The sequence below is a fragment of the Syngnathus floridae genome, unplaced genomic scaffold, assembly GCF_059516105.1.
Source record: "Syngnathus floridae isolate MCC-2025c unplaced genomic scaffold, RoL_Sflo_1.0 HiC_scaffold_24, whole genome shotgun sequence".
NCBI classification, from domain to species: Eukaryota; Metazoa; Chordata; class Actinopteri; order Syngnathiformes; family Syngnathidae; genus Syngnathus; species Syngnathus floridae.
The window spans coordinates 988,436-1,000,813 of record NW_028284053.1 but is presented as its reverse complement, the minus strand read 5'-3'; the positions used below and the strand labels follow the sequence as shown (position 1 = coordinate 1,000,813).

At 48.0% G+C, this 12,378-nt stretch overlaps 2 protein-coding genes across 7 annotated transcripts; both read left to right on the top strand.

The window, feature by feature from the left end:
- Positions 1 to 4,250: 4,250 nt before the first annotated feature.
- Positions 4,251 to 6,657, top strand: LOC148378892 (janus kinase and microtubule-interacting protein 3-like). Of its 4 annotated transcripts, none has more exons than XM_088367659.1 (7): positions 4,251 to 5,049; positions 5,186 to 5,290; positions 5,437 to 5,548; positions 5,685 to 5,746; positions 5,965 to 6,027; positions 6,114 to 6,212; positions 6,302 to 6,657. In XM_088367659.1, exons 4-7 carry the CDS (start codon positions 5,687 to 5,689, stop codon positions 6,593 to 6,595), a joined length of 516 nt encoding a protein of 171 aa, XP_088223785.1. In that variant the 5' UTR covers positions 4,251 to 5,049; positions 5,186 to 5,290; positions 5,437 to 5,548; positions 5,685 to 5,686; the 3' UTR covers positions 6,596 to 6,657. The 4 variants fall into 4 exon arrangements, 3 of the variants coding, with proteins under 3 accessions (XP_088223785.1, XP_088223784.1, XP_088223783.1); XM_088367658.1 differs by having other exon boundaries at positions 5,663 to 5,746; XM_088367657.1 differs by having other exon boundaries at positions 5,630 to 5,746.
- A 47-nt stretch (positions 6,658 to 6,704) lies between these two features.
- LOC148378891 (janus kinase and microtubule-interacting protein 3-like) lies at positions 6,705 to 8,151 on the top strand. Of its 3 annotated transcripts, XM_088367687.1 has the most exons (4): positions 6,705 to 6,851; positions 6,928 to 7,295; positions 7,375 to 7,500; positions 7,870 to 8,151. In XM_088367687.1, exons 2-3 carry the CDS (start codon positions 7,083 to 7,085, stop codon positions 7,489 to 7,491), a joined length of 330 nt encoding a protein of 109 aa, XP_088223813.1. In that variant the 5' UTR covers positions 6,705 to 6,851; positions 6,928 to 7,082; the 3' UTR covers positions 7,492 to 7,500; positions 7,870 to 8,151. The 3 variants fall into 3 exon arrangements, with proteins under 3 accessions (XP_088223813.1, XP_088223811.1, XP_088223812.1); XM_088367685.1 differs by having other exon boundaries at positions 7,375 to 8,151; XM_088367686.1 differs by having other exon boundaries at positions 6,705 to 7,295; positions 7,375 to 8,151.
- The last annotated feature ends 4,227 nt before the right edge of the window (positions 8,152 to 12,378 follow it).

Sequence of the window (12,378 nt, the reverse complement as noted above, 5' to 3'; positions counted from 1 at the left end):
CAGTTTTCCCGATGTAGATTAGACATGCGTGTGCCATGACTGTGTCAGCCTACATCAACAAATGCACCGAGGACGTCAGCACCACTAAGAATATCATCACCCGGGGCAACCAACGACCCTGGATGACTGAGGAGGTACGTCAAACGCTACGAGCGCGGAACTCTGCCTTCAAGTCTGGCGACAAGGAGACACTGAGGACAGCGAGAGCCAACTTGAACCGTGCCATCAGGATAGCGAAGCGAGACCGCAGTCGAAAATTTCAGGATCGTTTCCACAACGTCAAAAACATCAGGAGTATGTGGCAAGGCATACGGGCGATTACAGACTACAACTCACCCTCCCCCCCCGGTGGGTGTAGTTGATGCTGACTTTCTAAATGGTCTAAATAACTTCTTTGGGAGGTTCGAGGCACTAAACGGCACTCCAGCAGTTAAAACTGTTCCCCATCAGGAAGAGGAGGTACTCTGCCTTGACTCCGCCGATGTGTTGAAGACCCTGAGGAGAGTCAACCCCTGTAAGGCCCCTGGCCCCGACAACATTCCTGGGCGTGTGTTCAGGGAATGTGCAAGTCATCTGGCTGGGGTCATCACAGACATTTTTAACACCTCGCTGGGCCAAGCCACAGTGCCGGCGTGCTTTAAGACTGCCTCCATCATTCCGGTGCCGAAGAAACCTCAAATCACCTCATTTAATGATTACCGGCCTGTTGCACTGACTCCGGTTATGATGAAGTGCTTCGAAAGGCTGCTTAAAGGTCACATCGTTTCCAGACTCCCCCTATTATTTGACCCGTTCCAGTTTGCCGACCGGCAAAACCGCTCCACTCAGGACGCCATCTCCTCCGTTCTTCACCTGAGCCTGGCTCACCTGGAGGAGAAGAACACCCATGTGCGGAGGCTGTTCCTGGACTTCAGCTCAGCGTTTAACACCATCATCCCACAGCATCTGGTAGGAAAATTGGAACACCTGGGCTTCAACACCCCCCTTCGCAACTGGCTGCTAGACTTCCTCACCAACAGACCTCAGTCAGTCCGGGTCGGACAGAACACCTCTGATGTCATCACCCTCAGCACAGGCTCCCTTCAGGGCTGCGTCCTGAGCCCCCTGCTGTGCACCCTGATGACACACGACTGCGTCCTCAGGTTCACCACCAATCACATCGTGAAGTCAGCAGACGACACAACGGTGGTGGGGCTCATCAGAGACAACAACGACCTGGACTACAGAGAGGAGGTGGAGCAGCTGGTGGGCTGGTGCAGAGAAAACAGCCTGATCCTGAATGAGGAGAAGATGAAGGAGATCATCGTCGACTTCAGGAAAAAACAGCCTCACCACGCTCCACTGATCATCAACAGCTCAGCTGTGGAGGTGGTCAGCACCACCAAATTCCTGGGGGTCCACATCACAGAAGACCTCACCTGGACTATGAACACTACGGCACTGGTCAAGAGGGCACAGAAGCGCTTGTACTTCCTGCGGAGGATGAGGAGAGCCCACCTGCCCCCACCCATCATGAGGACGTTCTACAGGAGCACCATAGAGAGCATTCTGACAAGCTGTCTCTCTGTGTGGTGTGGAGGCTGCACCGCCTCCGATTGGAAGAACGTGAGGAGAGTGGTGAGGACAGCAGAGAGGATCATAGGGGCTCCTCTTCCCTCCATTCAGGACATTTCATCTCAGCGCTGCATGTCCCGTGCCCGTAACATCATCAATGACCCATCACACCCCCACCATGGACTGTTCTCCCTGCTGCCCTCTGGGAAGAGGTTTGCAGCATCCGCTGCAGGTCCACCAGGTTCTGCAACAGCTTTTTCCCTGCTGTCATCAGACTGTTGAACACTAGAACTGTTGAGCTCTAAACTGAACTCTGCATCACACATTCACAGAACTGTACTTTATGACACTACGGACCTCTATCTTGCACTATCTCGCACTACCAACTTTACTGAACTTGTATAAACCCTTTAAATAGAAGTTTAATACATGGTTTAGCATTCCTCTGCACACTCTTGAATACTGTTTTGCCTACTTGCACTATTGCATAATTATCACTGCTGCACTTTATACTTATTTTTAATATATATATATATAGTATATATGTATATATATATATTTTCATAGGATATGTTACTTCTATTCAACTGCAATATCACTACTTTGTTGTAAGACGTATGCAACGGAATTTCGTTTTGTATGCACCATGTGCAGACAAGATGACAATAAAGTTTGTCTAAGTCTAAGTCATGTCAGGTCAGCTGTCTGGAGAGAGAGAGAAGTCAGGACCTGCGGGCGGAGCACCACCGTGCCACCGCCGCCATGACGGAACTCAAAAGCAAACTCCATGAGGAGAAGCAGAAAGAGTTAGCCATTACCAGGGAGACATTACTGCGGCAGCATGAAATGGAGCTGATGAGAGTGATCAAAATCAAAGATGGAGAGATCCAGCGACTGAATGCCTTGGTCCTCAGCCTGAGGGACGGCTCCATGGACAAGGTGATCCGCTCTATCCGTGTCTGACTATCCGCACGCCACGTCGGGCTTCGATGCGGCCGCTACCGTATTGTGTAGCTTGTCCCCAGTAAGCGTCGCGGCGCTCCGTTGCGGTCTCAACGGCCCGGTGTGGCGCAATGTCTGCTCAGGTGAGGAGGGGGGGCGCTTTGCTGGCGGAGGTGGAGGAGACGCGGCGGTGTCGGGAGACCGAGCGGTGTCGCCTCCACCAGGAGCGCGGAAGAAGCCCTGGCAGCGGCCCAGCAGGCCTGGCAGTCCCGAGCGGCCGAGCTCCGATCGGCTCATCACCAGCATCGGGAGGAGCTGAGCCGAACCAAGAGAGACTGCGAGAGGGAGATCCGCCGACTGGTAGGACTGATCAGATGCGCGGTGCGTGGCTATGTTCCCAATTTCGTTGTATACCTGCAGTGCAATGACACCTAAGGCATTCTATTCTATTCTATTTCACAAGAAGAAAATGTCCGGTTGCTCGCTTCGCTTTTGTCACAGCAAAGGTGTTCTAGTCGATTCCAGAAAAAAATTGGCCGGTTGCTCTCTTTGTTTTTGTCACAATTCTGGCAAATGAGTTTGCCCGCCTGCCTGAGCGCTCCCCGTTTGTACATCCAGACGGATGAGATCAAGCTGAAAGACAGAGCGGTTAGTGTTTTGGATGAAGCCCTGGGGCCGGCCACGTCCACCGCCTTCAGCTGCAGACTCAGGCTGCCGAGCAGCAGATCGCTGCCCTGAGGGATTCCCAAAGGGCGGGCCTAAACTACCCTGGAAGTGGGGTCAACGCCGCTACTAGCAATCCTCTTCATTGCGTAAGCCACCTCATCACACACTTGCAGTACGCATGACTTAGTTCGTTGCTGGAGGAAGGTAGCACAAAAACAGTTTTGAACTTTGAACGAGTGCTTGTGTGTGTGTGTTGCGGGGCGTTTTCAGTCTCAGGAGGATCGGGACACGCGACGGTTTCATCTGAAAATCGCTGAGCTCAGCGCAGTCATCAGGAAACTGGAGGATCGAAACGCCCTGCTTTCTGAAGAGCGCAATGAACTGGTAATTTATTGACGGCACGCTTGAAGGTTTGCGCTACGTTTGATGCGCGCCATCCAGCGAGGCACCCATTGCGCTTGCTTATTAGTTGAGCGGCGCGGCGAGTCGGTTGCCTGGTAGATGTCTTTTATTGGGAGCCAAAGCCACGATTCCGTTCAAACCGATGCAAAAGGAATGGATACGTTCTGGCCCGCGTGTTGTGCGTCTTTCACATCCCGCACTTCATGCTTGCAGCTAAAGCGACTGAGAGAAACAGAAAGCCAGTTTCTGCCACTCCTGTACAAAAACAAACGCCTGAGCAGGAAGAATGAAGAACTCTCGCTGGTGCTGTGTCGCCTTGAAAACAAAGTGCGCTTTGTCACCCAGGAGAACGAGGAGATGGCAAGCTTGGTAAGTCGACGCGGACAACGGCGGCGTGCCAACAGAGTCCACTGCATTTGTGTTCCACAGAGAAGGCCTAGTTCGCTCAATGACCTGGACCGCGGTTGCGGCCAGCAGGACGGTGAAATGGAGTTCCTTCAAGTTGTGGAGCAGCGGCACATCATCGACGACTTGTCCAAGGTCTTCAGGCAGGCGACTCGGTGCACGTACGGCAGCGCCGCGCTCGCTCGCTGTCGCCAGGAAACCTTTTCCGTCCAAAGCTTGGCCGGCGGCCGCCATCCAAAAAATTGGCCCCTTAAATTCCGACCTTTCAAGCAGGAGCATTGTGCGCACGCGTTTGAACACGCTTTAGACTTGTTTTGCCGTTTTCAGCAGCTCAAAGCTCCCGTTTTGTCAGCGCCTTTGCCACTCGCTGTGCGCTGAAAACGACGGACTTGCCCGGCTGCTCAGCCCGTCAACCATGAGCCGCGAGCGCGACGTCATTGTCCGTAGGCAGCTAGTGGCAAAATGCACCCTGTTAGAGTTGCGCTCGCTCCAACTTATTTTGCAAGAACCACACGGGAGACAAGTAAGTTCTTTTGGACACCTGCAGGTGGAGAGTCCATCCGTTGTACGAATGAAGTCTGACTCTCGGCTCCTGCACGAGCATTTTAATTAAGAGAAACAGGGTGGGTGTAAGAGTGGATTGAATAGAGGAAGCCCTTGACCTCTAGTCAAAACATAGCAAGGGGTGTTTTACGACTTTGTGTAGGAAGGGATAAGCGATAGGGATAAATAAGGGATAAATAATATTATTTATTACAGGTCGCAGTCAAAGTCAAAGCAACACAATGATACGATAAAGATAATCTGGAAAACCCTGACACACCCTGTAGTTGTCACTTTTGGAAAAGACGAGCGTCCCTCCAATCATCGCCGGTGACGTGTTTTTCAGGCTCTGGAGACAGGAGCTCATGTCAGAAATGTCATTGTGAGTCGCGTTTGTTTCTGCGCCGGAGCCGTTCGTTCCCTTTGCATCCAAAGAATCTCAAAGGCGGATTATTTGTGTCGACAGGAGAGAGATTTGCTGCTACGATACCGACGTCGAGAATCTCTGAGGAGGAACAAAGCGTGAGGTCCTGCAAGGTGAGTCTGTTTGTTTGCGGCTGCTTGGTGTTGCGCAAGATGAAATGGCCTTTTTCTCGCTATCGTTCCTCTCGTCGATTCATCGTGAGGTGTCGCTTCAGTTTGTTCAGAGAGATGTTTGCTTCCGCGCCCGCAGGTCATCGAAACATTTTACGGCTACGACGAAGACGTGTTGGTGGACTCGGACGGATCGTCCTTGTCTTTTCACACCGACAGAACCCCCGACACGGAACCCGAAGAGGTAGCCCGCCATTTCTGCCAGCGTATTGGCACCAAACATTCCTCTTCAGCCTGGAATCGGACTCGTCTTTGCGTCGCGGGTGCTTTGTCGCCGGTCTGACTGATTCTGGTACTAGTGCTGTGTTGCATTGGTGTGTGCATGAAGAGGCGGAGCTTCGCTACCGCCAGCTGACGCAAGAATATCAAGCGCTGCAACGAGCCTACGCTCTGCTAGCCCAGACCAGCGAAAGGGGACTACGACGCCGAGAAGGAGATCAAGGTGGCGCCCCTTCCCGCAACCCCCGGCCGGGTCGCAGCCTCCCCGTTCTCACCCAGCCTCGGGTGTTCTCTGGTCTGAAAGGAGGAGGAGGAGCCTCCCTCCTCCTCCTTTCAGACCAGAGAAAAGCTGATGGTAGAAATGGGTCACTATCAAAGCAGAGTAGCAGATCTGGAGTCAGCGCTGAAGCAACAAGGACAGGTAAGCTCATCAATGAGCACACCTTTTTCTCAGACAAAATAGCTACATTCTTCAGTCACTCATCCGTCTGGCATTACTGGACCAACCCCCCCCCCCCCCCCCCGAACGTGGCTGGGAAAATGCGGAGAAAAGCAAATGTCATTTTCCAGTCAACCAAAGAATTTGTGGATGAAAATGACACAACATTCCAAAGCTGTCCACGCGTTTGTCTCTTCTAGAATGTCAAGTGGGTGGAGGAGAAGCAGCTGCTGCGTCAGAGCAATCAGCAGTTGGCCGAAAAGGTGACGGAAAGAAAGGCGCTGGGCGGAGTCGCTTGGCGTCACACCTGTCGGGAAGCCCCGCAGATGAGGTCTGACTGTCTTTTCAGGTCAGGCGGATGGAGGCGGAAGAAGCGCGTCTGAAAGAGCACATCCAGGATATCCGAGACCAAAACGAACTGCTTGAGTTCCGCATCCTGGAGCTGGAGGTGGGAAGACTCGCACAAGCGTGTTGAGGCCAGAGATGTGACGGACGGACGGACGGACGGACGGACGGATGCATGCCTCTGCCTTTCAGGAGAGGGAGTGGCGCTCCCCCGTCTTGAAGTTTCTGCAAGTCCGTTTCCCAGACGGCCTCAGCCCTTTGCAGATCTACTGCGAGGCCGAGGGCGTGAGCGTACGTAAGGCGTCCCTCGCAACCCTAACCTTAACCCGAGGTCCCAGAACACCTTACATTGCTCCTTGCGCCTTTCCCCCGGACATCGTCATCAGTGATCTGATGAAGAAGCTGGACATCCTGGGCTATAACGCCGTAAGTGTATGTCGAACTCCTTATGTTCGCACTCCACGAGACTCGGCGGCTCAAATGTGACTTTTGGAAGGCTTTGCGCTGAAAGAAGCTTGTTGACGCTGTGCCTTTGGGCTCTTGCAGAATCTCACCAACGAGGAGCAGGTGGTCGTGATTCACGCCAGGACCCTTCTCACCCTAGCCGAGAAGGTAACGCGCACGTCCACGCACGCTCTCGCATTCTGCTTATGTGACAGCAGCCTTTCCTCAGTGGTTAGAATACATCAAAGTGACCAAGTCAGCACTTCAACAGAAGATGTTGGACATTGAAAGTGAGAAGGTAGACAGACACGCGACATCAGCCAAGGGGAACTCCGGCAATGTGCCCCAACAATTCTGACCTTGAGCTGTGCTAGGATATGTTCTGCAAGCAGAAGGGCTACCTGGATGAAGAGTTGGACTTCAGGAAGTGTTCCATGGACCAGGCTCATAAGGTAAGCCGCCCTCAAATCTCCCGCCGGACCACTGATGGACGAGGATTGCGGCCCAGAGGATCCTGGAGCTGGAGGCCATGTTGTACGAGGCGCTACCGCAGCGGGACTGCCCCGCCACGGACGGCGAAAAAGCCAGCCACGCTGGCGTGAATGACGTGCTGACGGCGGATCAGAGAGAAGAGCTTAGGAGCGCCGTGGACCAATGGAAGCGAGCCCTGATGTGCGAGTTGAGGGAGTGCGACGCTTGCATCCTCCAAGAGAGAATGGATCTGCTGCACAGCGCGCAACAGGTAAGGGCCCAAAGCCAGCCCGGCACTTACTTGCACGCTTACTGGCTTTTGAATGCCACTTTCCATTTGTCCGTCCTAGAGGAACAAAGAGCTGAAAGAATTCATCGAAGCTCAGAAGAGACAAATCAAACAATTGGAGGAGAAGTTTCTGTTTCTCTTTCTATTCTTCTCCTTGGCCTTCATTCTGTGGCCCTAACACCAGCTGGTGAGTGAGCTCCAGCGGCACCGCACTCGACACCTCCGATACACTGCCAGCCGGTCTCAGACGTTGGCAGACGCTCCGATGCCAACGTATACCCCCCGCCACGGTGACAGAGGCACCGCGTCACACCGGCGCTCATCCAATCAGAAGGCAGGAAAAGCAAATTCACATGCAGGGCACTTTTGAACCAGAAGAGAGCGCCACAAAAAACGGTTGTTGCCCCAAACGCGCACTAAAAAGGGTCAGAATAACAAGAGTCCCACTGGCCAGCCGGGGCCACCCGTCCAGCTGTTTCTTCAGGGGGGAAAAAAATTGGAGTCACCGGTGAGTACATTTTGCATTTAGCTCTGCTTTTCTGCTTCTGTCTTCAAGTGTGTGGCATCCTGCGATCAAAGAGTCAGCCAACCCCAAAGCGGTTGACCTCAACGTCCCACCACCATGCCTACCAGAGCAGGTGACGTGATGCTTTGGACATCCTTCCGTCTCAGATGCCCAAAAGTACTCTTTGCCACATCTGCGGCAATACGGTGTCTTTTCAAAGGTGCAAATAAATCCAGCGTGGGCGGAACACGCACGTCTTCGGTTTTTCCCGCTTTGTTTGTGTGACAGCTGTTGTGAAAATTTTATACAAATAAAGTTGTATAGTACAGGTTTGGTCAAGCCGCAACTCCCGAACCGCATGCGGCTCTTTTATGTTCATATCAACATTTGTGTGTGTGTGTGTGTGTGTGGGGGGGGGGGGGTTGTGCGTGTTGGCTTCACTTGAGTTCAATTTGGTATTTTGGTCAAAAGCGCATGTGGTGAAATTCCACAAAGTAGGATGGGCAAACACATTTCTTTAAACTATGAGTGTCAATTGGGCTCTCGAAATGGCAGGGAAAAGATGCACAGCAAAACGAAAATACGTAGATGAACACAGGACGTTTTAATCAGAGTGGGAAAGTTTCTATTTTTTGTTGAACGTGATGGCAAACCATTCTGCCTGATATGTCAGACCTCAGCGCATTTCAAAGATTCAAATCTTCAGCGCCATGCACTTCAGCTCACTCCATGCTAACATTGATCAGGCGTCGAACCCGCATCATCATGCTTAAGAGGTGGCCATGCTAACCAGTGCGCCATTATGTCAACGCATAATAACTAAGTCTACTGGTCAAAACAGCGGTTACTATATGACGTCGCTACGTCGTGGTCACGTGACGCAGACAAGACGTCAATGGACGTGGGCAGAGTTAACTTGTTTAAAAGGGAGTAGGCAGAAGAAATATTTAATTTATTTAAATCTATTTTGAGTGCACACCATTATGCCAATGCATAACAACTGTAAATCTACTAAACAAAACAGCGGTTGCTATATGACATCTGCCACGTCGTGGTCACGTGACATACGTGACGTCGATGGGCGTAACTTTCGCCGGAATTCAAATCCGCGGGGAGAGTTAACTTGTTTAAAAGAGAGTGGGCAGAAGAATTATTTAATTTATTTAAATCTATTTGGTGTGTGCGCCATTATGTCAATGCATAACAACTGTAAGTCTACTAAACAAAACAGCGGTTGCTATTTGACGTCTGCCACGTCGTGGTCACGTGACGCGGACGTGACGTCGACGCCTACTTTACATCCCACCGATCACAGGACTCCTCGGCTGCATAACCGTGCCCCCTTCCCAACCAATCGGATTTGCTATACGCGAAAACGACGCCAATGGAAAGAGCTTCCGCCCAAATTTAAATCCGTGGGCGTGGCTCGCAGCAGGAAGTAGGAAAATGGCGGCGATGTTGACAAAGACACAGCGGATGGTAACATACGACTAACAAGAGAAATATTTTTATTTTCTGCTTGCAACTGGACCGTCCAGAGCGTACACGGTAAGTACAACTCATCGTTTTTAAAAAGAAGTACTTTTGTTGCCCTGAAAAGCGAGTGAGCGTGGCGTTTGTGGGGGACGTCGAATTTCGACGATTCTTTCTGGTCAACGGTTGTAAATGATTGTGTTGATTAAAAAAGAAAACTTGATGTAACTCTACTTTTAACTGCCGTTTCAGATAGATTTGGAATTGCATCACATCCAATTTTGCCTAGAGCGTACACGGTAAGTAACACTCGTTGTGTTTAAGGAGATTTACGTTTGTAATAGCAGAAGTGTAGCCGCGTTGCGTTGTACGTGTGAATGATGGTCCGGGCGAAATGTTAATGTTTAATTTCATTCCTTTAGGTTCCACGGTGTTTGTTGGCTGCAAGTTTTCCACTGCAAGAAGAGGCTCATATCATTGACCAGGAGCGAGCTACAATGGTGAGTAGCCATAACATTTATGTTAAACACTTCCTATTTCATGTCTAACAGTACTTGATTTAACAAATAACCATAAATAAATACAGTGTGGGCACTGAAGTTAACATATGTGATTATACTGCCTAATCTGTCACCGAGTAGATTGTTGCAAAGTAATATAAGATCCAAAGTTGTAATTCAGAATAGTTTTCAAAAGAAGGCCATTAGAATTATATACAAGTCTGATTACCCTGAACAAGCTATTAATTAAATCACAAATTCTTCAATTCAAAGATTTGGTAGATTATCAGACAAATAATGTCTAACAGTAATTGATTTAACACATCACGATAAGTAGATTGAGTGTGGGCACTCTCAAGTTAACATATGTGATTATACTGCCTAATCTGTTACAGAGTATGTTGTTGCCAAGTAATGTAGAATAGATCCAAAGTAGTAATCCAGAATAGTTTTGAAGAGGCCATTAGAATGATAAACAAATCTGATTACCTTGAACATAATAACAAGCTAAGTGTTTAATATGTCCTATGAAGTCAAAATTGGGCACCATCATGTGGTGAAATTTGGAATTGCATCACATCCAATTTTGCCTGGGAACAAACAGATTACATAAATCTTAGTTTTGAATAAGCCACTCCTTCTCAAACAAGTAAACTCTGCCCATTTTGCGCAGTAGATGTTCTGTTAATATCTAGTATTTATACAAAGTCATAATTTAAATTGCTTTCAACCTTCATTCATCGGTTCAACCAACATTACTCGCTCTTATTACCAACTTGTATTGATTTAACTAAGCGTTTAATACTTCCTATCAGGTCTCAAATCGAGATTTGGCAAAATACAATTTCAGCAAATCCAATTTTGCCAGGGAACAAAAATAGATTAAATAAACTAAATAAGTCCTCTTCCCATTAAATAAATCAGAAAAGTCTGTCTTGTAACCAGTCCTCTTCAAACAAGTAAAGTCTGCCCATTTTGTGCCGTAGATTTTGTGTCTATGCCTAGTATTTAAACAAAATCATAATTTAAACGACTTCTTTCCTTCATTCACTTTGGAAATTTGGAATTGCAGCAAATCGAATTTTGGCAGGGAACAAAAATAGATCAATTAAACTAAATAAGTCTTCTTCCCATTAAATAAATTAAAAAAGTCTGTCTTGTAACCAGTCCTTTTCAAACAAGTAAAGTCTGCCCATTTTGTGCCGTCGATTTTGTGTTAATGCCTAGTATTTATACAAAATCATAATTTAAAGGACTTCATTCCTTCATTCACTTTGGAAATTTGGAATTGCAGCACATCAAATTTTGCCTGGGAAGAAAAGTAGATTAAATAAATTTAATAAGTCTTACTACTTCCCATTAAATAAATTAAATACGTCTTACTTGTTCCCACTCCTTTTCAAAACAGTAGTTTAAAACGAGGGCCCTTCACTCAATCTTTAACCTCAACCCCGCACGTTGTGTTGTATCTGTGAATGTTGGTTGTGGCCAAATGATAGTTTTCTTTCATTCGTTTAGGTTCCAAGAAAACTTGATGTAACTCTACTTTTAACTGCCGTTTCAGATAAGCGGGTATTACGTCGCAGTCAAATGCCGCGGATATGACGTAATTGCCCGAACCTCCGCCAAAATTCAAATCTGTTGGCGCGATGGCCGTGAGCCACTGAGCAGCGACGATTATCAACAGAAATATCTTTATTTTCTGCTTGCAACTGGACCGTCTAGAGCGTACACGGTAAGTAACACTCATTGTGTTTAAGGAGATTTACGTTTGTAATAGCAGAAGTGTAGCCGCGTTGCGTTGTACGTGTGAAAATTGGTCGAGGCGAAATGTTAATGTTTAATTTCATTCCTTTAGGTTCCACGGTGTTTGTTGGCTGCAAGTTTTCCACTGCAAGAAGAGGCTCGTATCATTGACCAGGAGCGAGCTACAATGGTGAGTAGCCATAACATTTATGTTAAACACTTCCTATTTCATGTCTAACAGTACTTGATTTAACAAATAACCATAAATAAATACAGTGTGGGCACTGAAGTTAACATATGTGATTATACTGCCTAATCTGTCACCGAGTAGATTGTTGCAAAGTAATATAAGATCCAAAGTTGTAATTCAGAATAGTTTTCAAAAGAAGGCCATTAGAATTATATACAAGTCTGATTACCCTGAACAAGCTATTAATTAAATCACAAATTCTTCAATTCAAAGATTTGGTAGATTATCAGACAAATAATGTCTAACAGTAATTGATTTAACACATCACGATAAGTAGATTGAGTGTGGGCACTCTCAAGTTAACATATGTGATTATACTGCCTAATCTGTTACAGAGTATGTTGTTGCCAAGTAATGTAGAATAGATCCAAAGTAGTAATCCAGAATAGTTTTGAAGAGGCCATTAGAATGATAAACAAATCTGATTACCTTGAACATAATAACAAGCTAAGTGTTTAATATGTCCTATGAAGTCAAAATTGGGCACCATCATGTGGTGAAATTTGGAATTGCATCACATCCAATTTTGCCTGGGAACAAACAGATTACATAAATCTTAGTTTTGAATAAGCCACTCCTTCTCAAACAAGT